This window comes from Pseudopipra pipra, chromosome 17 (genome assembly GCF_036250125.1).
Source record: "Pseudopipra pipra isolate bDixPip1 chromosome 17, bDixPip1.hap1, whole genome shotgun sequence".
NCBI classification, from domain to species: domain Eukaryota; kingdom Metazoa; phylum Chordata; class Aves; order Passeriformes; family Pipridae; genus Pseudopipra; species Pseudopipra pipra.
Genome location: NC_087565.1, coordinates 10858773 through 10884467, shown reverse-complemented (window position 1 = coordinate 10884467; position 25695 = coordinate 10858773). Strand labels below are relative to the sequence as shown.

At 42.4% G+C, this 25695-nt stretch overlaps 1 protein-coding gene across 3 annotated transcripts; it reads left to right on the top strand.

Moving 5' to 3' along the window:
• The first annotated feature begins 143 nt into the window (after positions 1-143).
• On the top strand, positions 144-25365 carry CSE1L (chromosome segregation 1 like). Of its 3 annotated transcripts, none has more exons than XM_064674250.1 (25): positions 144-251; positions 2276-2371; positions 2897-3039; positions 4831-4932; positions 5357-5502; positions 5779-5869; positions 6134-6241; positions 7132-7224; positions 8413-8580; positions 8675-8804; positions 9492-9557; positions 10913-11115; positions 12488-12572; positions 13078-13139; positions 13879-14015; positions 14199-14302; positions 14890-14987; positions 15881-16031; positions 16534-16742; positions 17243-17340; positions 17547-17632; positions 18505-18586; positions 18995-19141; positions 19969-20200; positions 20756-25365. In XM_064674250.1, the coding sequence occupies exons 2-25, from the start codon at positions 2287-2289 to the stop codon at positions 20843-20845; spliced, it is 2916 nt and encodes a 971-aa protein (XP_064530320.1). In that variant the 5' UTR covers positions 144-251; positions 2276-2286; the 3' UTR covers positions 20846-25365. The 3 variants fall into 3 exon arrangements, with proteins under 3 accessions (XP_064530320.1, XP_064530319.1, XP_064530321.1); XM_064674249.1 differs by lacking the exon at positions 144-251 and adding an exon at positions 974-996 and having other exon boundaries at positions 20756-21282; XM_064674251.1 differs by lacking the exon at positions 144-251 and adding an exon at positions 1594-1615 and having other exon boundaries at positions 20756-21282.
• Positions 25366-25695: the final 330 nt, after the last annotated feature.

The following is a 25695-nucleotide window of genomic DNA, read 5'->3' as shown; positions in this document are numbered from 1 at the left end:
TGCGAGCGGCGCCGCGAGGCCTTGTGGGAAGGGCCCGGCCATTGGCCGGCGGCGGGCGGGCGGCGCGGATTGGCTGCGGGCGGCGCGCCCGGGGCCGACGCGGCCGCTGATTGGCCGGGAGGCCGCGCGGTGTCACCGCCCCGCGCGATGCGGTCACGGAGCCGCCGCCGCGCCCCCGCCCCGCGGTTTGAATGTGAAGCGCAGCCGGAGCGCTCGGAGCCGCCGCCGCCGCCGCCGGGGGGAGCCGCCAGGTGAGGCCGGGCCGGGCTGCCCGCGGCTGCGGCTGCGGCTGGGGTGTCCCCGCGCACCGGCGGCCCCGCGGCCGCCCCTGTGCCAACTGCGCTCCGCGCCGCCCTCGGCGCTGGGCCCGCGGCGCGGCCAGAGGCGCAGCGCACCCTGCTGGGCCCTTCCGCCCGCCCCCCTCCGCTCGCCATTGGTCCGCGGCCGCTGGGCCTGCACAGCCCGCGCCCCTCATTGGCTGCGGCCGCTGCCGGTCCGGGGTGGCGGGAGGGGGAGGGGAGCGGGTTAGTGTGAGGGCTCGGGGGCCGCCCGGTCCCGCCGCCCCCGCACAGCCCGGCCCGCGGGGAGCGCGGCCCGCCCGGCCCGGGGCCAGCCTGCGGGGCCACCGCCGCACTGGGCGGCGCCAGCGGGGCGGCAGCAGGACGAACGGAGCGGCCCCGACCCGCCCGCGGCTGAACGGCCGGGAGTGGCCGGGAGGGTGCGGGGCCGGTCCCCGCCAGAGAGCCGCGGGCCGCCCCGGCACCGCCTCGTCCCGCGGGAAAGCGGCGCGGCCGCTCCCGCTCCAGCCGGGCGGGCAGCGGGAGGTGCCCGCGGGACCCTCGGCAGGGGCGCGGGAGCCGTTCCCGGTGCGATCCCCCGGGCAGGCCGCTCTCGGCCCGGCTGGGTTTTTTTCTCCATCAGGGCTCGGCGTTCATTTGACCAAAGTGGGTGATGCGTTAAGCACATTTTATGGGTTCTCCGAGGCCTTTTCTGCAGGCACGTGTCATAACGTGACAGAGAGCATTGTACCACTCCAGCTAAAGTACAGCCAACGTGTTTTGTAGGGGAAAACAAACATTAAGACCTAGAGGAAGAGAAGGAAATAAGCGTACGTAGGTAACAGGTCAAAACATGCTGGTGGATATGAATTGGTGAACAACTAAACCCTGAGAAGGAAGGGAAACAGGGGAGGCAGGACGCCCAAGGGGGATATTTACTTTGTACAATATATATTGGGATCTGAATTCCTCATTAATACTCATTTAAATCAAGAGAATGCCGTTATTGTCTTTTTAAATTCTATAAGTGCCATAGCTGATGTAAAAACTGTGTCAGGAAAGCTCACTGCCTTTGCAATATTGCACTGATAATCAGCATAAACCAACTCCAGAATAGGACAGGTGAATTTCAGTCAATCTTACTAATCAGACACTCCAGAGAAAAACTGGAAATCTTTGCTTTCTTGTTACACCTGTAGACAGTGAACTGTGCTTTTGGTGGCAGGAAGGACAGGCAGGGTTGATGGTGATGTCCTGAGCAACAGCATGTCCACTGAAGCACAACTTGCTGTTGGAGTGTTACCTGTAATATTAATTATTCCAGTTAAAGCTGTGAAGTAAGTATATCACTGTGGTATGCATGGGAATGTGTGTGGGAGGATTACTGGAGAGGAGCACTATAGACTTACTGCACAGAGTCACTCTGTAATAAGTATTGCATTTGAGTTAACTTCCACCCTAGTCTGAACTAATTTTATGGGGGGGACAGATGCTCTGGCTTTACACAGTCTTTTGTCTCTTTATAGAAAAGTATTTTCTTCTGGCATTTTTCTTTGATAATGAGTATTTGATTTTTAAACAAACCTCGACTCTTCAATACACTTTGAATTGTTTTGTTTACAATTATGTAGGGCAGGACTATTCACCTTTTTCAACCAGGAGCAGGTTTCTGGGGCTGACAGCAGAAAAACTGACCAAATTCCTGATGTTCTGAATGGGCAGGAGATGATCTTTTGGCTGGTTCATGTTTGCTGGCTGTGTGAGCCTCTTCTGGAGTTTGGGGTCCCTAATCCAGGCAGCAGCAGTTACCTGTAGCTGGAGGAGTGGGATGTTTCCTGTGCCTGGTGCACAGTGGCTCCTTCCCTGGCTGGGACTCTACTGCTGAGGTGTCATCAGAAAGAGCTGAGTGTGGCCTCTCTGGGATCTGCTTTTACATGTGTAGCTTTAGGACAGATTTTCTGATCTCTGCTTGTAACAAAACTACTTGTGGGTTTTAGGTTCTGCCAAAATGGAGCTGAGTGATGCCAATTTACAAACTTTAACTGAGTATCTAAAGAAAACACTAGATCCAGATCCTGCTATAAGGCGTCCTGGTAAGTGATTCTCATGAGTGATCAAAAAAGTTCAGTTTCTTTTTGGCTCTTCTGTCTGTGTGTAGCCAACCTGTGGATGTTTATACAGTAACCTTTTTGCAGAAGTTCTTGGTATCCTTTTAAAACAACTCCCCCCAAAAAACTAATGAAGGAGAGATATAAATAAATTTATTTACTTTTTGTGATTTTATTTTTCTGTATTCTTGATTTTTCTTTTGGTACCATTGTTATTTAAAACAGTACTGCTGTTCACAATAAGCCAAGATTTAATTCTCTTGGCTTATGGCTTTCAAGTGGTGAGGAGGCAATATTTCTCCATCCTGCAGGGAACTGAGAGCTGCTGGTGGTGGCAGGAGTGTGGAAGGGCTCAGCAGCAGAGAAGCTGTGGCACCTCTTGTCAGGCTTGTTCCTGTGAAGCTCTGGGGAAGTGTTTGTGTGTTGGTTCTTTTAAACAGGCATTTGAGGAGTGGTAGGACTCCCATTAGAGAAAGCAGCTTTTGCTGACCCCCTTATATTCCCCTGCAGCTGAGAAGTTCCTCGAGTCCGTGGAAGGAAGCCAGAACTATCCGTTGTTACTCTTAACGCTGCTGGAGAAATCACAGGAAAATGTCATCAAAGTTTGTGCATCTGTAACGTTCAAGAATTACATTAAAAGGAACTGGAGAATTGTAGGTATCCTAGTGAGTAGTTGATCATCCCTTGAGGGTACAGTAAGATACTCTGCAGTGACCCTGAGCAGTGTGTGTGTCTGTGCTCTGGGAGAGGCAGAGTTCAGAGAACAAAGTCAAGGTGTAACTTAGTAAGAAGGGACTAAAACCTGGGCTGTTGGAGTCAATCCTGTTAAAGCAAAACTGGAGCTGGGTGATAAAATGATGAACAAATATTTTTCTCTAATGTTATATGAGTATTCTGCAGAAACACAATATTTAAAGCTCATTTAACTGACTAATATTGTTTGAACTGGAATGATTATGAAGTATCATAATCATGGGCCACACAAGTTGGCCCATTGGGCCTTTGTCTGTGGTCAGGGTGTTACAAACATCCCCAGCCAGCCCTGCAGCTCAAGGTGATGTTACCAGCTTCTCTTCTCTGCTACAGCACAGAATTGTCTGGGACAGTTTATTTTGGTGCCCTGCCAGTTTAACACTTGGAAGTATTTGTTGTGATCAAATAGAAATATTGCTGTTTAATCCCTTCTTATCCTTTGTTTTGAAGAGGACAGAAATGTTTTTGATTCAGAGCTTTCAGCATTCATGAAATTTATTTAATGGTAGAAAGTCTTGCATTGAGAGCTGAACTTCTCGAGTGATGAGAGGTTTTTATTGATACTGCTTGTACTTCACTGAAAGTACTGTTTGTATGTGTCTGAAAAATAGCAGATGTTTCTTTACTACAGAGAAACTGAAATATTTTATCATTACATCTTAGCTGGTACCTATTTCCAAATTGGCATGTGATTTCTGCCCTCCCCATCACACCAACACTGAGGAGCTAGAGCAGTCCTGGGCCTGGTTGTGCTCGATAACATGAGCACGTTCAGTCTGCCGTGACATTTCTAGAACTTTCTTGCTGTGATACTGTGTTCTTAGTCATTTCTCCCAAACTGCATCTTCTGTGGTGTATTTTAGGTAGAAATAACGTTCTGTTATGGAAGAAGTTGTAAGTGGCTTCTTTTTATGGATTGCTGATGTAACTCAGGATGAGGTTTTGTTCTGAAGTAGGTGGAGATGCTGTGCAGGGAGAGCATCCCGAGGGCTGTTCTGATTGCTCTGTGGCTTCAAGCACATTGTGTTGTCCAAAGTTGCAGCTTTTGTTTCAGGAGCAGCTGTCTGAACAGAAAATGCAGCCGTAGGCCTGGCTTGCCTCGATCACAGGGTTTAATTCCACAGCCTTGAACTTCACTGATCCAGAGCTCAGTAAAAGGGTTTTGCCTATTCAAGGACTTCAGTTTGTTCAAGCCTGGAGAGGCAGATATACAGGGCACTGCTGGAGCCAGGGAAGACCTTGCTGGGTTTAATTTATTTCTGAAGTATGTGCAGAATACATACTGTCTGCTGCCTTTCATTTCTTTTAAAAAGGTTTCATTTCTTTGAAAAATCCCCTCAGTAATTGCTTAGGAGGAATTGCTGTTGGTGGTCACTCCACCACCTCTGTCCTCATCTCTCTAAATGCCTAGCAGTGAGTCCTGCCTCCCTGCTTGGGGCTTCCCTAGGACAGTTGGAAGAAACTGTTTCAAGGTTTTACAGGAAGACATAATTTCTTTCAGCTTTTCTCAGGTGCTGCTGTTTCAGATTCATTGCAGGCAGTGTCTCTAACAGGTCTGGTTCTTAGGTTCTTCAGCAATGTAATAGTTACATAAATCAGTATAAGCAGTTGGTTACTGAAAATGCTGATCATCAGTCATTGCCTGGAGTATACTGAATATGCTCATGACTTAATTATTGTTTTCATTTTAGGTTGAGGATGAACCAAACAAAATATGTGAATCAGACAGGATAGCCATTAAAGCCAACATAGTGCCCTTGATGCTTAGCAGCCCAGAACAAATTCAAAAGCAGGTAATATGCCAATTCCTGGTTATATCCATGAGACTTGGGGAATATTCAAAGCATGTCTAGAAGCTTTGGTTATTTGCAGAGCTCAGTTCCCTTACCAGTGAGCTCATGCTGATCTAAATAACTGGGAGTGTATTGTTATAGCTACTTTTACCTATTTTAGTATTTTTTTAAGATAATGACTGTGTAATCTTATAGCAAGTTCTAGCATTAGGCAGTTGAACAGTAATTCTAGAAAGTGAGACTGTGTGTACACATTGAACTTAAAGTGAGGGTTTTGTATTTGTGGTGAAAAGCAGTAGATATTTAACCCAATGGTTTTTGAGTCTGTCAAGAACAAGCAGCATTTCCTGGGATGTTTGCAGCAGCTGGCACTGCTGTGATTCCTGTGCCGTTCTGCCACATGACAGCTGCACTTCCTTTGCAGTTAAGTGATGCCATCAGTATTATTGGTCGGGAAGACTTTCCTCAGAAGTGGCCAGACCTGCTGACAGAGATGGTGAATCGCTTCCAGAGCGGGGATTTCCACGTCATCAACGGGGTCCTTCGCACTGCTCACTCTCTGTTTAAAAGGTGCTGGCAATAAAAGGGGGTTTGTGGACGGACTGTAAACTTTCTGTTCAGCTGTTAGACTTAACACTGGAGATTGACAAAGTTGTGACTCCTGCATACGCCTTTAAGTGCTTGTCAAATTGTACACCTTGCATGGTTTTGAACTGTGTTGTTCAGTTCTTGTTTACTTGGCAGTATTTGTTTCGAAGTTCAGCACAAACAAAATAATTCTGGGTGGGTTAATTTGGTAATGAATGTGAAATATGAATTCTGTTTTTCATGTGTTTCACTTGTCAGGTACCGCCATGAATTTAAGTCAAATGAGTTATGGACAGAGATCAAACTTGTTCTTGATGCCTTTGCTTTACCCTTGACAAATCTCTTTAAGGTATTTCTTGTTGAATCATTTCTAAAACAAGTTTAATGTTCTGAATTGCTTTTTGTGGGTGGCTGTAAAATTAAAACTCAAGAATAGTTGTTTTGAAACTGTTGATGAAGTTCAAACTGAAGTCATGAAGTGAGAACAGGATTGATGAGGGGAGGAGAAATAACTGTATTTTTTGATTAAACAAACAAGAAAGTCCCATGACACTTCAATATCTTTTGTTGATGTGGTTTTTGTACTTGACTGGATCTTGCATTTTTTTTCTAGGCAACTATTGAACTTTGCAGCACACATGCAAATGATGCCAGTGCCCTGAAGGTTCTCTTTTCCTCTCTCATTCTAATTGCGAAGCTGTTCTATAGTTTAAATTTTCAGGTGAATCTCTTTTTAATGGTTTTGCTTTGATCTCATGAAGTTGCTGTGCTCCTACTGTAGAATTCATTTGAGGCAGCCTTTAAGGCCATGCTTTATGGTAGAAATAACAGTTAACAGTGCATCAGCACTGGAGTAAAGGCACAGGAAGGCCGGGGTTATTAAACACGTTAGCTTGGCCCTATCTAAACACGAGTTCAGAGGAGTCTGAGCTGGTGTCACCACAAGGAGGGGTTGTATGGGGGCCCTGAATAGGAGCTGGGAGAGGCAGGAGTCAAATGCCTGAGTTTGTACTCACTGTGCTCCTTTATAAATGTGTCTGTGCTGACAGGAACTTGGTCCTGTAGCTGTTACGTGCAGTAACTCCGCTGCAGTGGGGAGTAATTCTGGGAGCAGTGTGGGGTGTTAGGGTTTGGAATCAGATCTGAACTTCAGACATTAATAAGTGTGCTATATGGAAAATGGCAAAAAGCTCCTTTGCTAGGTGACATCTGTTTAGTGTCTCAGCATGAACATGAGTCTGTGAAGTGTGATCATGCCCGGATTCCTTAGGCTGTGCTTCCACAGGGGGCAAAAGAACAAGCTGGAGTTAAAAGGGACTTGTGCTCTCTTGTTCAGAGAGTAGGAGGCAATAAGGTTCATTTGTTATAAAAATATGAGCTGTTTAGGGTACAAGCAAATAGTTTATTTGGAAATAATTGTATTCCAGAGCGTTTGCCAGGAGGGTTTTCATCTGGGAGGAGGAGGGAGTAGTGTTTCACTTTGAAGATTGTTTTCCTCAGACTATTGTCCCTCAGTAGGTTATAAGGTGGATGCACTGCTTACAGTGTAGGTATGTTATCTAAGCAGTGCAGTCAGAAATTAAAATGGAGATTTATGCTTTCCCTTCACAGGATCTTCCAGAGTTTTTTGAAGATAACATGGAAACATGGATGACAAATTTTCATAGTCTTTTAACCTTAGATAACAAACTGTTGCAGACTGATGTAAGTACTGCATAAACCTCCTGGTTTGCCTCTGTGTAGGGGAGAGAGTTGGCTGCAAACTTGTGTCTAACTCTGAATAATGCAATGTTTTCTTGGTTGGGCAAACAAGGGAGTAGAATGGCTATAATGGGGTTTAAGAGAAGTTGCTCTGTTGTCTAAAGAATTTGAGGTCCACTTCTTGAAGCTGTATGTCAGTTATAGGTATACCCCAGCTGTGCACAGAAATCAAATTAGAAATACTTGTCAGTGAGTCGATCCTTTCGAGGACATTTGCTGAAGTGACCTGACCATTGGCATCACAGTGCTCAGGTTTTCTGTGCCTCAGCTGGTTCATGCACAGTGTTCTAGAAAACAGGGTATCCTAAACAACCTGAACCAGTTGAACACAGAGGACAGGACATCCTGAGTGCTCTGGCATTTGCTATCTTTGTCTGACTTAAGAATTAGTAATTTCCCTGGTGAAAGATGGTACCAAGTTATCGAAACTCAAATTATTTTTGTGTGTGCTTTCTGCATTTTGAGTGCTGGTCTTCCAGACACAGCACAGTAGTTTGCCACTTGACAGAGCCAAAACAACTCTATAAATTTCTTGACAGCACATGTGAAGGGTATCTTGTGCTTTATTACCCTGCTGCTAAAAGAAGCTTTGCTGCTCTTCTCTCCTGCCTGCTCCCAGCACAGACACTGGTGGAGCTGAACTGGGAGAGATGTTAAAGCTGAAAGGTGGGGGTGGAGGGGAAAGGGGCACACAGAACTGGGGTGTTGTTTGATTGGGATGGTTTTTTAACTCCAGCTCAATATCCTAATTCACTTAGTGGTTCCACAAACATCTGTGCTGATCTGGGGAAGGGGAGGGAACTACAACTGTTCCAATTTAAAGTATCACAATATAACGTCTTCTAAGCAGGTTTTTTCAGTGCCTTGTGTTGTCTTTTTCCTATTACATTTGTCAGTTAATTCCATGTAAATTATTGGGTCTGAATGTTTTAAAGTGCATAGTACCTTGATTTGAAATGTAGGTATGACTTGGAGAGCAGTTGGGGTACAGACCAGCAAAATACAGTAATTCTAGGGACATGAGAGGGATTTCTTTCACCTGTTTAGAACACCATAAAATTCCTTTAAATATATAGATACTTTTAATGTTGAAGTTTGGATGTTTAAGTTCTTAGTTTTGTTTTATGTGAGGATGAAGAGGAAGCTGGATTACTGGAGCTTTTGAAATCACAGATTTGTGATAATGCTGCTTTATATGCTCAAAAATATGATGAAGAATTCCAGCCCTACCTGCCACGTTTTGTAACAGCAATCTGGAATCTGTTAGTCACGACAGGCCAGGAGGTGAAATATGACTTGGTGAGTTGTTATAAGCTGATCTTGTCAAGTTTGATAATGAATTATAAATTGATCAGTCATGCTAAAGCTTTGTGTTCTGTTTGTGGTGCTGCAGCTGGTCAGTAATGCAATCCAGTTTCTGGCCTCAGTTTGTGAAAGACCACATTACAAGCATCTGTTTGAAGACCAGAATACATTGACAAGCATCTGTGAAAAAGTTATTGTTCCCAATATGGAATTTAGAGGTAACTTTTGGAGACTTAAGTTTTCGAGAGCACAACCAAAATCTAATTATAATGACAAGCTGCTCTGCAGGACTAAGAATCGAGGATTCCCTCTTGTGTACTTTAGTGATGGATTCAAACCCAAGTTTATGCAGCAGAGTGTCCTGTGGGGTTTGTAGACTTGTATAAATATACCTAATTTCTCATGTTGAAATCCCATCGTAGGAAGTCTAGGTCATGTGCCAGCAATAAATTTCCATGCTTAAAGTGAGTATCAGAATAATTCAAGGAACCTAAATAGGCAGGAATATCAGGCCTTGTAATGTCTAGTTCTCCAGGTTTGGATGGGCTCATGTTGATCCTAGTATTTAAAATGCAGTGAAGGTGTACTGCAGTGATAAGGAGCTGCTCTCTCTTAAGTCTGTTACTCTGGAAGCCTTTTTAAATACACCTGGTGTTGAATATGTCTTAGAGGTTTTGGGTTTGGTTTTTTAAAAAAAATCAATGCATTGGCTCATGAGTCTGAAAGACTTAATTTGTGGGACAGGAACAAGCTTAACAGTCTAGTCTGGCTGGATATTTCTGATTAATTTGTGTTAATGTTACAGAACAGTCCTTGGAAAGACTAGCAAGTTGATGATTATACACCTTTTTACATAAAAACCAGAGACCTCAGCATTTAAACTTCTATGTATTTTATATTTTCAGCGGCTGATGAAGAAGCATTTGAAGATAATTCTGAAGAATATATAAGAAGGGATTTGGAAGGATCTGGTAATCCACAGATTTATACTAAGAATACTTGGTCTTCAAATATAGCTCTAAAGAGCTATATTTACTGAAGCTTTTATAACTTTATTTTGAAATTGAGAAGGCTTCCACACACCACCCCCCCAAGAGATTTTCTCCAGTCTGGGATCAAGTCTGCTGTCACAATATGCCTGTCACAGTGTCTTTGTTTTGAACTGTGTTTTTATAGGGCTTTTTCCTTAATTGGATCGTGAGTAGAGGACAAAACTCAAGGAATATGTTTTTGAACTTTTTTCAAGAAAATATTTTATCATTCTTATCCAGTATTGTCTGCCTTTTGGGTATTTGTAAAGCTTTTATTTGTTAGCTCCTTCTGCTTTGAAACAGAATTGAGGTAGGAAGTATTTGCGTTCTTCAGAGATTACTTTTTAAATATCCTCCATTGCATTTGAATTGACTGGCTTTCTTTCTGTTTCTTCTGTCACTAAATTGAATGAAAGGCCACAAAACCTTTTTTTTTTTCCCTCTCTTGAAACAAACAGAGTTTTTGTTTGCTTGTTTTTGGCATTTGGGTTTCTTTTACAAAAATGTCCTTACAGGTGTGGTGGGCCAGCAGCTGGCTCGTGCTCCACCCTGCTGCAGTGGGATGAGTAGAAGTGAGAAGACTGATGGATAAAGACAGTTCAAGTGAAAGAAAGAGGAAGAAAAGAGGAGAGAAGTCAATGACTCACCACCACCCACAAGCAGACATTTGCCCAGCCTGGCTCTGAGCAACAGCTACCTCTCCCAAACCCCTCTCCCCTCAGTTTTTATTGCTGGGCATGTCATTATATGGCATGGAGTATCCCTTTGGTCAGCTTGGATCAGCTACCCAGGTTGTGTCCCCTCCCACCTGCTTGCCTGCCCCAGACTACGAGCTGGGAAGGCAGAGCAGGAGGAAGAGGAAGCCTTGACACTGTGACAGAGCAATTCAGCAGCAGCCAAAACACTGGGTGTTACCAACAGCTTTAGTCACTGGTACAGAACACAGCACCATATGGACTGCTTGGGAGAAAATTAACTCCCTCCCAGCTAAACCCAGCACACTTGGGTGCAGGGTGCCAGGGCAGCAGCATCCCCTGAGCCTGGGTGCCCTGCTCAGGGCAGGGGAGCTGTGAACACATGGCTGGGTGTCTGTTCTGGGTGTGCAAACAGTCCTCTTGGGACAGGGAGTAAAGACTTCAGTGTGTGTGTACACATCAGTGGGGAGGGCTGCAGTAATTAACATGGGCTGTGACTGTAATTTGAGAAGCTGTCTGTTAATATTTTGATTACTGTGTTTATTAACATGAAGAGCTGTGTGCTTTCCTGTGCCCAAAGAATCTTTGGTTCTCGTGCAGATATTGACACCAGGCGCAGAGCAGCTTGTGATCTGGTCAGAGGCTTGTGCAAATTTTTTGAAGGACCTGTGACAGGGATCTTTTCTGGATATGTTAATTCTATGCTGCAAGAATATGCAAAGAATCCATCTGTTAACTGGAAGCACAAAGATGCAGCTATTTACCTTGTTACGTCTTTGGCATCCAAAGCTCAAACACAGAAGGTACTTTTACATTCTCTTCATTGTAACCTGTATACATTCAGATATCATGGTGTAGATGAAGCCTACAGTTCATTTTAAGCTGCTTCAGAATGAGAGTAACTGCCTGGTCAGTGGGTGATGTTGATGAATTAAAAGCTGCCCATCATATAATCCTGTGCCAGTTGGTAATGTGGTGGTATCTGACCTTCAGGAAGGCAGGGCACAGTCAGCCCCTGGTGGGACTGTGGGCAGGCCTGGCGAGCACGTGGGATCAGCCAGACAGAGAAACAAAACTGGCTCCAGTCTGGAACCTCTCAGCTCTGCCAACCCTGAGCCAGAGTCTGAAAGCCATGGAAGGCAAATAGAGCTTTACAGAAGATGATCATAAGAGTTCAGCAGATTAGAAGGAATTTAGGTGCTCTTGAGTTCTTGTCATGATATTTCCCAATGTTTCCTGTTACTTGAGATGGCATGTGAGTGGTAATGATGGCTGGAAATGAATCTCATTACTTTTTGGGGAGAAAGCAACTAATCATCTGGAGACACTGAAAAGCCACACCTGTATTTGGAAACAGGAGCATTGTATCAAGTGTCCTGCAGAACAAATTTTGATAAACATGTTTTGAAGGCTGTCACAGTTCAGAGCTCAGTGGCTTTGTAAGACACAGTAAAACACACTGTACAGTGTTTTATGCAATTGTGCTGAAGGTCTCAGTCTTTTCCTGAAGCCAGGTGTATTCTGCTGCCCAGCAGTAGTTATTAACATTGATGTGTACTGGGAATCAGCCTGCTAGCAACTGGGAAACTGCAAAGTTGTGCATCCTTTTCTGTGCTATTTAGTGGTAAATGTGGGATAACATCACCTGGAACGCTTCATTGGAAAATAGCCATCTGAAAATCCTGGTTTAAAAATGCATTGCATTTTTCCTGAGAGAAAACTAAGGAGTCATTATTTTGCTGCTCTAATTCACAATTGGACTTTGAGTCCTAAACTTCCCCTTTTTAAAAAGCCTATCACCAAAAAAAAGTACTAAGATGCTGATGTTGTTGATCTAAAATTTTGGCTGCATATTACTGTTATGTGGTATTATTCCTACTGTTATGTGGTATTATTCCTACTGTTATGTGGTATTATTCCTACTGTTATGTGGTATTATTCCTCAACTCAAAAATGGTAACTTTGAACCTCAGAAGTGCTACAGCTGAAATCAAGACACTAAAAACATTAAGCAAAAGAAACTGGATGACTCTGTCAAAAGATGCAGTTTCAGCAATCTCCTCATGTGCATGCATGCTTTAGATTCCTTTTATTAAAAGCACGTAAAAATGAGTAAGAAAATTAATTGGATATCAGCATCTAAAAATAGAGTTGGTTTGTTTTTCGTTTTTCCAGCATGGAATAACCCAAGCCAATGAACTTGTTAATCTGACAGAATTCTTTGTGAATCACATTCAGCCTGATTTAAAGTCTGCTACTGGTAAGTTAATGTTAATTTTGATATGGTATTTTTGTGATATATCAGAACCTTGACAGTGACCACTGTTCCTGAAGTTTCAAGCACTCCTGTATCAGCATGATCTCCAAGGCTGTTAACACTTGGCTCAGGGTTATGTGAGGTTATGCATGTCCAGATTTAAGGCAAATAGTTTATTTTATGCTTCAACAATTATCTTACTGTATTTGAAACATAGTGAGTTGTCTCAAAATGTGTAGTTGGAGGCTTTTAAACTTGGGGTCAGGAGGGGAAATTTCATCTGAAAGAGTTGGACCCTACTCTTAATGGTACTTTGGTGTGATTTGTACCAAAACTGATATTCTGACAGTGCCCATACAGAAATGCAGGAACTAAACAACATAGAAAAACATTGTCTGTACTATTTTTGAAGAGGAAAATGATGACTTAATGCCACCTCTATATATATGTTCAGTAATCACATTTGTATGAAAAGTATCAACAAAGTTTGCATGTTTTTCTATTTCAGTGAATGAATTCCCTGTGCTAAAAGCAGATGGTATCAAATATATCATGATATTTAGAAACCAAGTAAGTTTTTTCTTCTACTCTTATGGTAAAAACATACTGTAGTTTGTTACTTTATACTTGCCAAGCCTAATTTATCACACTTGGCCATATGTTAATTCAACAGGTGTTTGATAGTCATATATAGCACTTCATGCTGAATTTTTAGTTTAGAAAGTAAATGATATTGTTATAAATATCCAATTAACATGTAGTCTATATGCTCTCCATATGCTGTGGGAACACTGAACATCTTATCTGCTTAGTTCTGACACACTGAGACTTTTTCAAGTCAGTGTTAGTCTAAATATGCTCAGTTGCTCCTATCATTGCAGTGGATGGTAAAGAGCACAGCAGCTTAGTCCTTTACCTTTTCTGATTTGTGAGGTGCAGTAAGAAAATATATTGACTATTATTTCTAAATTTTAGATTACCTCTATTAATTTCTTTTGAAATGCCCACGATTTTTTTTGTTTAAAAAAAGCTTGATATTCTTTGAGTGCCCATTAAGGGCAAAGTAAAATGGGAAGGGAAATATCCCTTAGGAATACCTGCTCTTACTGTTAATGAAATGCACCATTGGGGAAGTGATGAGAGAAACAGGCACCTCCTGGTTGTCAAGGTGTGATGTAGCACTGGAGGAGCCTTCCAAGATTCCTGCCTCTGCCAAGCTCTGTGTGTCACTGATGGGCTCAGTTGTGCTCCAGTGTTGGACTATCTGTATTTTTTAACATATGTACAATTTGTTGCTATATTTTTGTAGGTACCGAAGGAACAACTGCTGGTGTCTATTCCTCTCCTAATCAATCACCTCCAAGCAGAAAGTATTGTGGTGCATACTTATGCAGCCCATGCTCTTGAAAGACTGTTTACCATGAGGGGGACAAATAATACTACCCTGTAAGTTTTCAAGCAGAAATGCAGTCACTGCTACATAGGTTTTGTGCATTAAGGGTGAAAATATCTGTAGGGGATCTTTCATTTAGTGGTATTACAGTATTATACAGCATATTACAGTATATTCAATCACAAATTGAAGTTTGTGGCTGTCTTTCATCATTAAAGAGCTGTTTGCCTTCACAGCATTACAGCTGCAGAAATGGCACCGTTTGTAGAAGTGCTGTTAACAAACCTTTTCAAAGCGCTGACGCTTCCTGGCTCCTCTGAAAATGAATACATTATGAAAGGTAAATGCCTTGGGAGTTCTGCAATATAAGAATAACTTTGTTAACTTGAGGCAAGGGCTTACAGTCATGGGCTCCTGACACTTTTATTTGCACAACCTAATTTATGCAGACATGCTGAGGAGGTCCACGCAGCCTGCAGTCACTCACCAGGCTGTATCAAGTCATCTTTGACTAAATTTATGGTACCAAAGAGAAATACTAAACATAATGGTATTGTGGTAAATTATTTCTCTGTAGTCAGGACAGCTACCTGGGCAGTGTCAGGAGGGGATCTGGTCATGGATAGTGAGAGCACAGAGCTGGTCATGGCTCACAGGCTGCTGCGATCTGAGACTTGCCCAGGATAGGTGAAGGTCTTGGCAAAGTTGCTTAATCTTCTGTGTTCAGTCTGTGGAATGGGAATAATGAGGCTTTGTTTTATCCTTTGTCGTGGTTATAGATTGATTGTTCTTGCAGCAGTTCCTCTTTCTTACTGTACCCAATTCCTAGAGATCCTATTTAACAGTAAAAGGTGAAGGATTTAGGCATATGATGGATGGCAGGAGTGTATTTTGTCTTCAGAAGGTAATACTTCCATTTATTTGCAGCCATCATGAGGAGTTTTTCTCTGCTACAGGAATCCATAATTCCATACATCCCTTCTGTCATCACACAGCTCACACAGAAACTGCTGGCTGTCAGTAAGGTAAAGAAACAGAACAAAAGGGTCACCTTTTGTGTTTTAGAGCAGTCTTACTGAAGACTTATATATACCTTGTTGGTGGTGTTCTGTTAGAATACTGTAAGGAGTTCAGTATTTTCTGACTAAACTAAGTTGGAACAGTCTTCCAGTGAGGTACTGCCTTCCTTTCAGGACATACTTTCGAATCATCGTCCCCTGCTCTCATGTGAAATTTGGAAGCAGAATGTGAACTCACTCTGTAATGCTAGTTTGTGGTGGTATAAATGTTTGCTTGTGCACAGGCCACCATTGCAATAATCTGTTTTTCTCACAACTCTGTTATTCTTTACCCGTGAAACTTCTGAAGCTAATATTAAATATTGGCATTGAAATGTGGGATTAAATTAAATAAATTGCCCTCCTGGTTTTGGTGGGTAAAAATCTCTTAGTTTTTTATTAAGGCTGGGCTAATTCTTAACCATTAACATTAGGGAATGCCTTAGAGTGCCTTCATCAACTGTCCAAAAAATGACTTCTCTGTATAGTTTAAACTCAGCTGCAGCATATAAGAAGTGTTCAATACAGAATTGATTGGACACTTAGAGGATTGAAAAATAATTTTTTTCCAGTTTTTGTTTTGTGATATTTTAACTGTTTGCTAATTTATATAGAGCTTCTGAAAAACACATGTTTTTAAAATATTGATTAAAAAAGCTCTCCTTTATGCTCTGAAGGTTTTTACATTTGCTTTTATCTCTGCAATTAACGTCACAAGCATATTAATAAAGCAGTTATAAGTTTCCTTATTTCCAAATGCTGCTTTAGACTTCAGTCGAACTAAAAAATACATTTAGCCAAATAAGTGACTTTTTAGTTGGAAGTTTGGTTTGATTTGTGTGTTTATAACTTGCTTTCAGAATCCCAGCAAGCCCCACTTTAACCATTACATGTTTGAGTCCATCTGCCTGTCGATCAGGATAACGTGCAAGGCCAACCCGGAGGCCGTGGGGAGCTTTGAGGAGGCCTTGTTCCTGGTGTTCACTGAGATCCTGCAGAATGATGTGCAAGGTAATGGCAGCAGGGAGTGCCTGGGATCTCTTACTGCACTTGCTTGCTGGGATTTACCTCGTGGCAGGTTTTTTTTGTAGCACAGAAAGTCCAGGGGAGGACACAGCACTTTCACAGTCCAAAAGCGTTTGGGTTGTTCTGTAGGGTCCATCAACAGCATTCACTTATTTTTGAATCAAATTGCGTTTTTAAAATATCTAGCCATCACTACTCCAAAGCCTCTTATTATTCTACTTAATTGTATTGCCTTTTTTCTAGTAGTTTGTTTTCTGTGTTCTGAAGCATTAATAGGTAGAGGAAATAGAAAGTGAATATATACAATGCTTGCCAGTTTTTTGAATAATTAAATTTGGGAAGTGATACATTTCTCCAGCATTTTATTTGCTGGAATCCTCATGTTAATATCATACTATTGTGGGTTCAGTCAAGTAGCTATGTGGTTCCTGGGAACTGACAGTGACCGTGTTGTCTGACTCGGTAAATGTCGTCGTTTCTCTTCCAGAGTTCATTCCGTATGTTTTCCAAGTGATGTCCTTACTTCTGGAAATGCATAAAAATGAAATCCCATCATCCTACATGGCGCTGTTTCCTCACCTGCTTCAGCCAGTGCTCTGGGAGAGGACGGGGAACATCCCCCCGCTGGTGCGGCTGCTGCAGGCGTACCTGGAGCGGGGGGCCAGCACCATCGCCAGCGCCGCCGCCGACAAGATCGTGCGTCCCCTGCCTCCCCACGGGGCTGGGAGGGTGGCAGCTGGGAGGAGCTGGGCTTCACTCAGCAGCTGGACTCATGCACAATTTGGGCTTGTACTTTAGTGGTGCTTATGTAGAAAGACAAACGCTCTGAATGCAGCTTTTTGGGTGCTTTTACGTTACGAGGGTAAGATGAATCCTAGGCTGTCCTGCTTCTGTCAGCTGGGATGGAAAATTCCTGCACTTAGTTTTTGCAAGCAGATAAGTTTGCACAATTTTCTTGTCTTTGCTTCGTGTGGACCATGAGAACTCTCAGGGGATCTGTTCAGAGCAGTCTTGAGAAGACTGAGTGAGAAGGAGCCAAAATGTGTCTTCCTTGTCCTCAACTGCAGAGACAGAATCCTGGTTTAGGTTATGAACACCTTTGCCTTGGTGTATGTCTTAGATAGTGAGGGCCAACTTTCTGGTAGATCACATATGAAGAACAGTTGTCTAAAGTCTTATATTTGCTTTTCCTGCAGCCTGGGTTGTTAGGTGTGTTCCAGAAGTTGATTGCCTCTAAAGCTAATGATCATCAAGGCTTTTATCTTTTAAACAGTATCATCGAGCATATGCCTCCGTGAGTATGAGTTCAAAGTATATTCAAAACTAACTTCTGTAGACTTTATTTATGAAGTGTACAATCATGCCAAATGTTAATCTTCACAACCAAAAATGTCACATATATCAGTCAAATAGATTTGAACAATTTTATGCATGTTTTTTGTGAAGTGACGTCAGTAAAATCCTAGTGTGAATTGAATAACTGTTCTTTTAAATTTCCAGTGAATCAGTTGACCAGTACAGGAAACAGATCTTCATTTTGTTATTCCAAAGACTTCAAAATTCCAAAACGACAAAGTTTATCAAAAGTAAGTTCCTGGCTCTGAAAAGCTGCAGTTTGACACCAGCAGTTTGGAGTGTGCAGCTGCATGGATCGAGTGTCCTGTGGGTACATGGATGGAGGGGTTCTGGTGACTCCAGGGACTTTATCCAAATTATTTCTATAATCAAGGGCGGCATGAGGGGCATAAGTGTCACAGCAGGTGACACTTATTTCATGAAAATGGAGATAATGGAACTAAAATAATGGACAAGACTTGTGTAATCCTCTTCCTTTGCTAGTGTTGTGTGATGGTGTTAATTATTTGACAGTGTGTCCATTTAATCTCCAACTAAGAGCAGCAAACTTTCCCTCTCACACAGCACAGCAATACTGTTGTGTGGAGTTTGTGTTAGTACTGGGAAATATTCCATGCTTTTGTGTCATTTTTTGCCTTAAATGACTAAAGTTATTTATAAAGGTTTTACGTTAAACTGGCAAAGCTGTGACCAATTACTGAAATACACAGACAAGAAGATTGTGTAATTTGTGTGGAGATAATATCATTAAAATATTTTCATCAGTATGACAATGTCGATTACTTAATCCTGTAAAATCTGGCTAATGCCCCTGATAGGAGCAAGAATTACAAGGTTGCTCACAATGGTCTTCCACAAACAAAATGAAAGCAATGCTTTCAGTGTTTAACATTTTAAGTGTTGTGATACATGAGAAGATCAGCAGTTTTTAGGCCAACTTCAAGGCAGCAAGTTTATGTACTTCACTAGAAGTGAACATTTATAAAGGCTGCAGTTTCTATCCCCTTGAAAAAAAACTTGTTAGAATGTATTTTGCTGCTGACTCTAAAGCTATTCTTTTGTTTTCATGTTGAGTTTTAATTTGAGCTTTTTCTTGTTACAGGTTTTCTCGTCTTCATTAACTTGTATTGCATAAGATATGGGGCATTAGCTCTGCAGGAGATATTTGACAGCATACAGCCAAAGTTAGTATGTTTTGTTTGTTTGGGTTGTATTTAAGACTGCTGTGTAATTTTTATCTTTGGAGTAGGAAGGAGTTGTCTCTTTAGCCGAACTGGCAAACTATGTTTGTCACTAATTTGTGCCAGATGTTTCTCCTTTTGTGGTTCATTTATTTGTCTAGCAGGTTTTCTTATTTTCTGCCCACAGTTCCTCATTGATAGTTCAAGTTACTGATCTCCTAAGCAGGTCATAAAAAGTCTTTATCATTTGTAAAAAGGTTGTATGTGCAAATGTCTACTGCCACAGGGCAGCATCTTAAAAAATTATCTAATATTCTCTGTTTCCCAGTGATTCATATTGTTTCTGGTTTTCTTCTTTCACCATGAGGCTGATAAGGCTTTCTAATACTTTTTCTCTCAATTTCATAATAGGATGTTTGGAATGGTTTTGGAGAAAATTATAATTCCTGAAATCCAGAAAGTGTCTGGACAAGTTGAAAAGAAAATCTGTGCTGTTGGCATTACAAAAATATTAACAGAATGTCCTCCCATGATGGACACAGAGTACACCAAGCTGTGGTAGGTACCACACTTCTTCAGGTTCTGCTGGTGAGGCTCTTGGAGTTTTTGGAAATATGAGCTTTCACCAAAACAGATCCTTCAAATAAACTCTGTTGTGATTTCTTTGGGCCCACTGTTGTTGTGAGGCTGAGTTTTAGGCTTTTCATACCACACAAGTGAAAGTGTGTTTTCAAAGTAGATGCCAGAACTGTTTTGAGATGTTTTTGATGGGGATAGCATGGATTTGGCTGGCTAGAGCTCCATTTAAGGAAGTACACTACTTTCTTTCAGCTTGTGTTCTTTCTGAAAAGCTAGGCCCAGTTTTGACTTGTAACTGTTCCAGTCAGGAGACCTGAGACTACTCACAACCTGACAGAGAGATTGTAATATCTTAGCTTGAGAGTGCAATTTTGGGGAAAGCTATCTGGGAAGATTGTAAGCCAGTCCAGCAGTCTAGGATATCAGGAAGTCTGAATATAGTGACCATAACTGGATCCAGTCCAGGATCCCTGGACTAAAACATTTTTTTTTTTAATATACTTAAGGGAAAGTTGTAATCTGGGAAAGAATTGCTTTCCTTAGATATGTTTCATGACAATTTGACTTGATAAATAAATATATTGCTCATGCTATTAATATAAACACCTCCCTTGTGCCTGTAAAGTACACAGATCTACAGTTCTAGTCCAGCTTACCTTGGACATTTACACTTCCAGTAGCTAAGGAAGTACCTGCACAGGCTAAATTATGAAGGGTTCCAAGTAATTTGGAGCATTCTTGTAAAATACAGCCTGTCCTAACATATTTTAAGTGCTTCAGTGTTCCCCTCCCCTCTCTACACCCAGGATTCCTTTGCTGCAGGCCCTCATTGGCCTCTTCGAGCTGCCTGAGGATGACACAATCCCTGACGAGGAGCACTTCATTGACATCGAGGATACTCCAGGCTACCAGACTGCATTCTCCCAGCTAGCCTTTGCTGGGAAAAAAGAGCACGATCCTGTAGGTCAAATGGTGAACAATCCTAGAATCCATCTGGCACAGTCTCTCCACAAACTGTCTACAGCGTGCCCAGGCAGGGTAGGTGACTCGTGCACTTGCATCCTGATGCTGCATTCAGCAGAGAAGGAATGCCCCTGTGAGAATGGGTCTCTTTGCTAATGTTTGATAATCACCAAAATGAAGTGGGTCATAACCAGAATGCAAGATCTTGCTGTGTCTTATTCTTTATTGGAACATAGCTTTTGTGAGTTGTTTTTCTTAGTAACCTTAGAAAGGCCTTATTTTCACAGCACTTAGTTTAGCAGTAAGCTTAAATATGCCATTTCTAAAATGAAAGTTTACCCACTTGATGGCTTATAACTAATGCTTGTCTCTAATTCAATTGCATGTACTCAGGAAATTCAGGCAGCTCATGTAAAATCAGACAAGTGGAGTGCACAGTTAACTCCCTCACCCCATAGTATCTTTGTTTTGTTCAAGATTTTAGCAAGTAAAGATTGCCTGAGAGATGATGAGCTGCTTTCACCAGGGGTAACTGCTGCTCTCAGTGTCTGACCTTGTATCAGGTGTATTAGCAGGGTGTGGCAGTGGGCTGAGTATCACTGACCCCTCTGCTCTGTCCTGTGCTTTCAGGTTCTGTCCATGCTGAGCACCAGCCTGAACGCAGAAGCGTTGCAGTATCTCCAAGGATACCTCCAAGCTGCAAGTGTGAGTCTGCTCTGAGATATTCCACGAGCAAGATCAAAGGCTGGTTTGTTACACAGGAGGTTGACACTGACTTTTTTTATGGCAGAGCTCAGACAAAACGAAAAATGCTGCTTGAAATTGTATTGCAGATTCCATCTTGTAAAAGATAAACGTGGCTTTAAGGCAAAACTGAAAGGATTTCTGGTTTGTGTACTCCTAGGTAAAGGTGGCTAACTTCCACTCCCAGCCTAATTTTCAAAGGGAGTAGTCATAGCGGTTTGGAATGGGATTTTATTTGAAATCTGCATCTGCAGTGTTTGGATAATACTTGGAATTGTATGGAGAGCACTGGCTGTAGAAACTCACTTCAGTCACTAAAATTCCTTTTCATTTTAATGTTGTCCTTTGTATTTCTTTTGTCTTTCCTTAAACTTTATCTAAATTGTGAATAAATAAGAAGTACTTGTTTAAAATGCCTGTCACTGTGCGCTTACTGTTTTAGAAGAATGTAGTTGGTTTAAAAAAAGAGGTTTTACACTTAGGATAGAATATAAAATAGTGGGACTGTGAGGATTTTTCTATAAGTAGTAGTTTAAGTACATTTTAGGATCATACAGAGCAGATCTAAAACTTTGGGAGAAGAGCCAGAACTGTTGTCACTCTTGAGTGCTTTTTAGAGCACTGGTCCTACAGGGATAGGAATAAATTGAATTATAGAGACTGGAAAACTCCTGAATAAGAGTGAAGTCTCAGACTTATGTGATATTAAGCAGTGTTGTACATGACAGAAATTTTTTAGTTGTTTGTCCACAGACATGCTGCAGGTGACTTGAATCAGGACTGGTGTTTTGTATTTGTATTAGTTAATGCCTCTGGAGCTGGGCCTTGTGTCAAGAAAGTTGCTGAATTTACTGAGGGAGGAACAGGGCAGAATCAGCTGTCTTTCAGTTCTTCCTGGTACCTGGAAGTGCATCCTGGCCATAGCTCTTGTATGTAAAGAAATGAGTTGCCTGTTAGATAATGGATTTAAATAATAACTAAGTGCCTGAAAATGTAGTAAAAGAGTCAGCATCAACAGGTTTGTTTTACCTGGTCTGTCAGGGAGTGTCAGGCCCTCGTTTGTAGATGTGAAGTGAAAGCAGTGCTCAGAGTGAAGCACTGCAGGGGTGATCCCGAGGAGCATTTGCCTTAGTGCTGCTGAGACAGACTGTGCTGTGTTCGGGTGTCCGGAGCTCCTGGCAGCAGGAATGTCACAGACAGGCTGGAACCACAGGGACACACGTGACATCTGCAAGGAGCTGAGTGCCTGCCTCGGATGTCAGTGTTTACTGAGCCGTGATCCTCCTCATCCTGCAGGCCAGAGGGATATCAGAGCACTGCTGTGCAGCTTTGTCTTTTTCCCTGGACAACATGGAGAACAATTCTATGGAGAACAATTCTACAGAGAACTTGCAGACCTTTTTTTTTCCTGCCATCCTCAAAGAACCAAACTGGAAGGGTGCTGGTGGCCATGTCCCTGTGACTGTGCTGGAGAGTGACAGCCAGGGCCTCACGTTGGACCATCTCACTTGGGCAGCTCCAAGCCAGATTTCTTCAGAAACTCAGAGCTTGCTGAGATATGTGAGGGAACAGATGATTCTTGTCTTACCAGTGCCAGCATGGATGGAACTGGACAGGATTCACAGCAAGAAGGCGGAATCTGTTAGAGAGATGGCCTAAGAAAAATTGGCTCTTCTAAATGGAAAATTATCAGTGAGTTTTGATGTTCACCGTCTTGCACTCCTTGCAACGTGTGACTTCGATGTTGGACAGACATTCCGTGTGAATAAGTGCCTAAGTGACATCAGATCAACAAATACCATGTTAGTCCTTCAGTTGACTCAGAGCTGAGTAACTCAGACTGTGCAGACACGGCTGTGGCACCGCTGGTGACGTGTTCTTTAGTGCCAGCACACTGTGCAGGGTTTGTGAGGGCTGTGAGGGTCTGTGCAGAGCACTTCCCTTCAGGGCAGTGAGTTAGGGTGCCATCAGCACTGCCCTCTCTGCATCCAGGAGGGACCTCCCTGCTCTTCCTGGCACCTCCTGTTCTCAGGATTCAGAAGGTGAAGTCCCACCTACATTTATCTGTTCATTTGCTGGAAGCTGATGCAAGTCGTGTTGTAGCAGCTTTTTGCAAGACTGTGTTGGACAGTTGGGCAAACACCAGTTTCTTTGGAAAGCACAGGCTGGGAACACCTGGTGTCAATAGACCTTCTGAGGACCTGGGAGCACCTAATTTAATGTAGTGAACTCCTGCCTGTCACTGAGATCTTCTGAAACACTTCTGAAAACAAGGAGCCAATTCTTACTTGCAACTGATGATGGCACAATATCATTCAAATTCAAGTGTGGGAATGTTACTTGCTTCTTTCTGAGTGGGAAGTGGGCAAAGGGATGCCTGGTTTTGGATCTTTTGGCACCGTGGAACTCTAATCTGCTCTCCTTTCTTAGAGCCTGCTGGTTGGTTTGGGATTGCCAGCTTCTAAATAATACTCTGAGGCTTTTGTAACAGAAGAAATACCTTATTGTTGGTTCAAAAACCCAAAACCAAACCCCCTCAAGACCAGTGTGTTTTCTTGTTTCCTTGGGCTGTGAATGGGCCTCAACACTGCCAGCACTGCTGCCAGTGGGCAGCACATGCTAAAGCAAAGCTCTGTTTCTCTATTTCTTCGTGTACCTGTGTGCTGAGAGTCACCCTCTCAGCCAGACATTTACTTCCAACAATCCTCTGATGAGGCCACACGTTGATTTTTGTCTGAAAACAGCTTCATCCTTTCTTAGAAGTGACGGTTTCTCAGTACCTGGGGATTCCATCGACCAGCAGCAGCCGAGGGCAGAGCTGTGCCCATCCTTCCAGCCCCCAGCAGAAGTACCACAGGCATTTCTCCCATTCCAGGCTTTTGCTTTGGAAACTGTGCAGTTTGTTCACTGACACACAGGTGCTCCAGGCACAAATCTCTATCAGGAAAGACACCCAGCTCTCAGAAAGCAGCACAAAGGCTTTGTTTACCCTTAGCTTTTACCCTTACTTATTTAAATGAAGTCATTCTTGCCTTTCCTGTAGTAAAGAGGTAATGTTCTGGACCTGGGCTGCAGTGGCAGGGCCCTCACAGGACAGGAAAGGCTCAGTGGCTGCTGGTGACAGCTCAGGCAAAGTGACTGAAGGCTTAAAAGTTCTCTCTCAAAATAGGAATCTTCTCATTCACATGAGCTCACAGCTTATGCTGGACTTGCTGTATTGCATTCAAGACGAGAGCAGAATAAAATGCTTTATTATTAAAGTAATAAATCTTAATAGAAAGTAAAAGATATTTTGTTACTAATGAGTGATGTGTCAGAAGAGCGTAGTAACAGGGTTTTAGTTCAACTAGTTCATCTAGGTCCTAGTGAAAAGTTTTCATTTTCTAAGGCTGTGAAGAGAAATTCACACTCTTGGGTTTGTGCCTGATATAAGGGGTATTTTGAAGTAAGTATTTAACAAAGAAAATATATTAATAACAAATATCAGATTTCTCCATGAACATCTGAAAATACTGGCATTACAGTACTGCTTCCTTACAAAAGAAAATGAAAGTTTAAAGTATTTTACAAATTGTAATCTAGAAAAAAAGTCTCTGTCCTTGTTTAAGCTGCTGTGCAAAGAAGAGTGGAAAAGTCTTTTGGAACATTTTTGAATAATTAATAATCATTCATATGATAGAGGAGTAAATGCCCTTCAGTGAAAGAACAAATGTGTTGGCTATTTGACATGTGCCAAAGTGCTCCTCAGGCCTTTGAATTCCATGTGTATTTGCTTCAGTTATGTTCAATTTTGTGATCTGGCTGCACATGCTTTTTGTCTCGACTGCAAATTTTACACACACCCAGGCATTCACAATTTTCTAGAAAAAGAGAACATAAACCTGAATTTTTACTGTAACTCGCTTTGGAATTCCCTGTCTCCACATAACTTACTACAGAAATCCTCCACGAATGTTCCATTACAGACAACACTGAGCCTTGCAGTAGTGATTGCACAGCAGCTGAAATTTCATTTCCTTCTGAAATGTGACTGTTGCTGGCTTGGAATAATTAAAGCATCTTAACAGCACATACTATTATGCAAGAGACCACAAGAACACGTGACTAAGTGTTTAAATGTGATATGGGATATATATCTATATACTTACATGCTGGAGAATGTCTTTTCAATGCTATGTTGTCCATTGTTTTTTTTATTTTTTTTTTCAGTGTGTGATGTATTTTCTTTATGGTATCTTTGGGATCCATGTCAGTATTAAATGCAGAAATGGATATGGAGCTTTAGGTATACCGAGGTTTCTTTCTCTTTGGGTTTTGCTGTGATTCTCCCCATGACCTCAGAAGCCTTTTTTTGCAGTCTGTGGGATCCAGTTCCCTGGGGCTGAGCAAGGGCAGGAGTTACTGACTGCGGCTGAACGGTGCTGTGGGAGTTGCAACGTTGTGACTTGAAATGTATTTTTACCTATTAAGAGAGATAAAGTATTTCTAACCCTGAAGGTTTCTCGTGGTATGTTTTCCTGGCAGGGGCTGTGTGCAGGGTCGCTGTGAGAACCCCTGTGGGTTAGGAGAGGGGGTTGTCTTTGACACATTTAGTGACACTCCACTTTTAAATTCACCATCCTTAACTTTTTAGTCCCGTAGGACACTTTCCTTGGTCGTAGCAGAGAATAATCTTTTGCGTGGGCGGATGAACGTGTTCTGTAATTCTGACAGGATGATTCAAAAGCTGGACAATAAAGATTCCTTTGGAAATGTTTAATTTAAAAAAAAGAAAACAACAAAAAATTATATTGTGGGGGATTGGATCAGAACATTGGAATTTGCTT

Excerpts from the sequence above, each read along its gene's own strand:
- CSE1L (XM_064674250.1), top strand. The coding sequence starts at position 2,287 with ATGGAGCTGAGTGATGCCAATTTACAAACTTTAACTGAGTATCTAAAG. Across the intron at positions 8,581-8,674 it reads AGGAGGTGAAATATGACTTG|CTGGTCAGTAATGCAATCCA; the intron begins GTGAGTTGTTAT and ends GTGGTGCTGCAG. Across the intron at positions 13,140-13,878 it reads TCATGATATTTAGAAACCAA|GTACCGAAGGAACAACTGCT; the intron begins GTAAGTTTTTTC and ends ATATTTTTGTAG.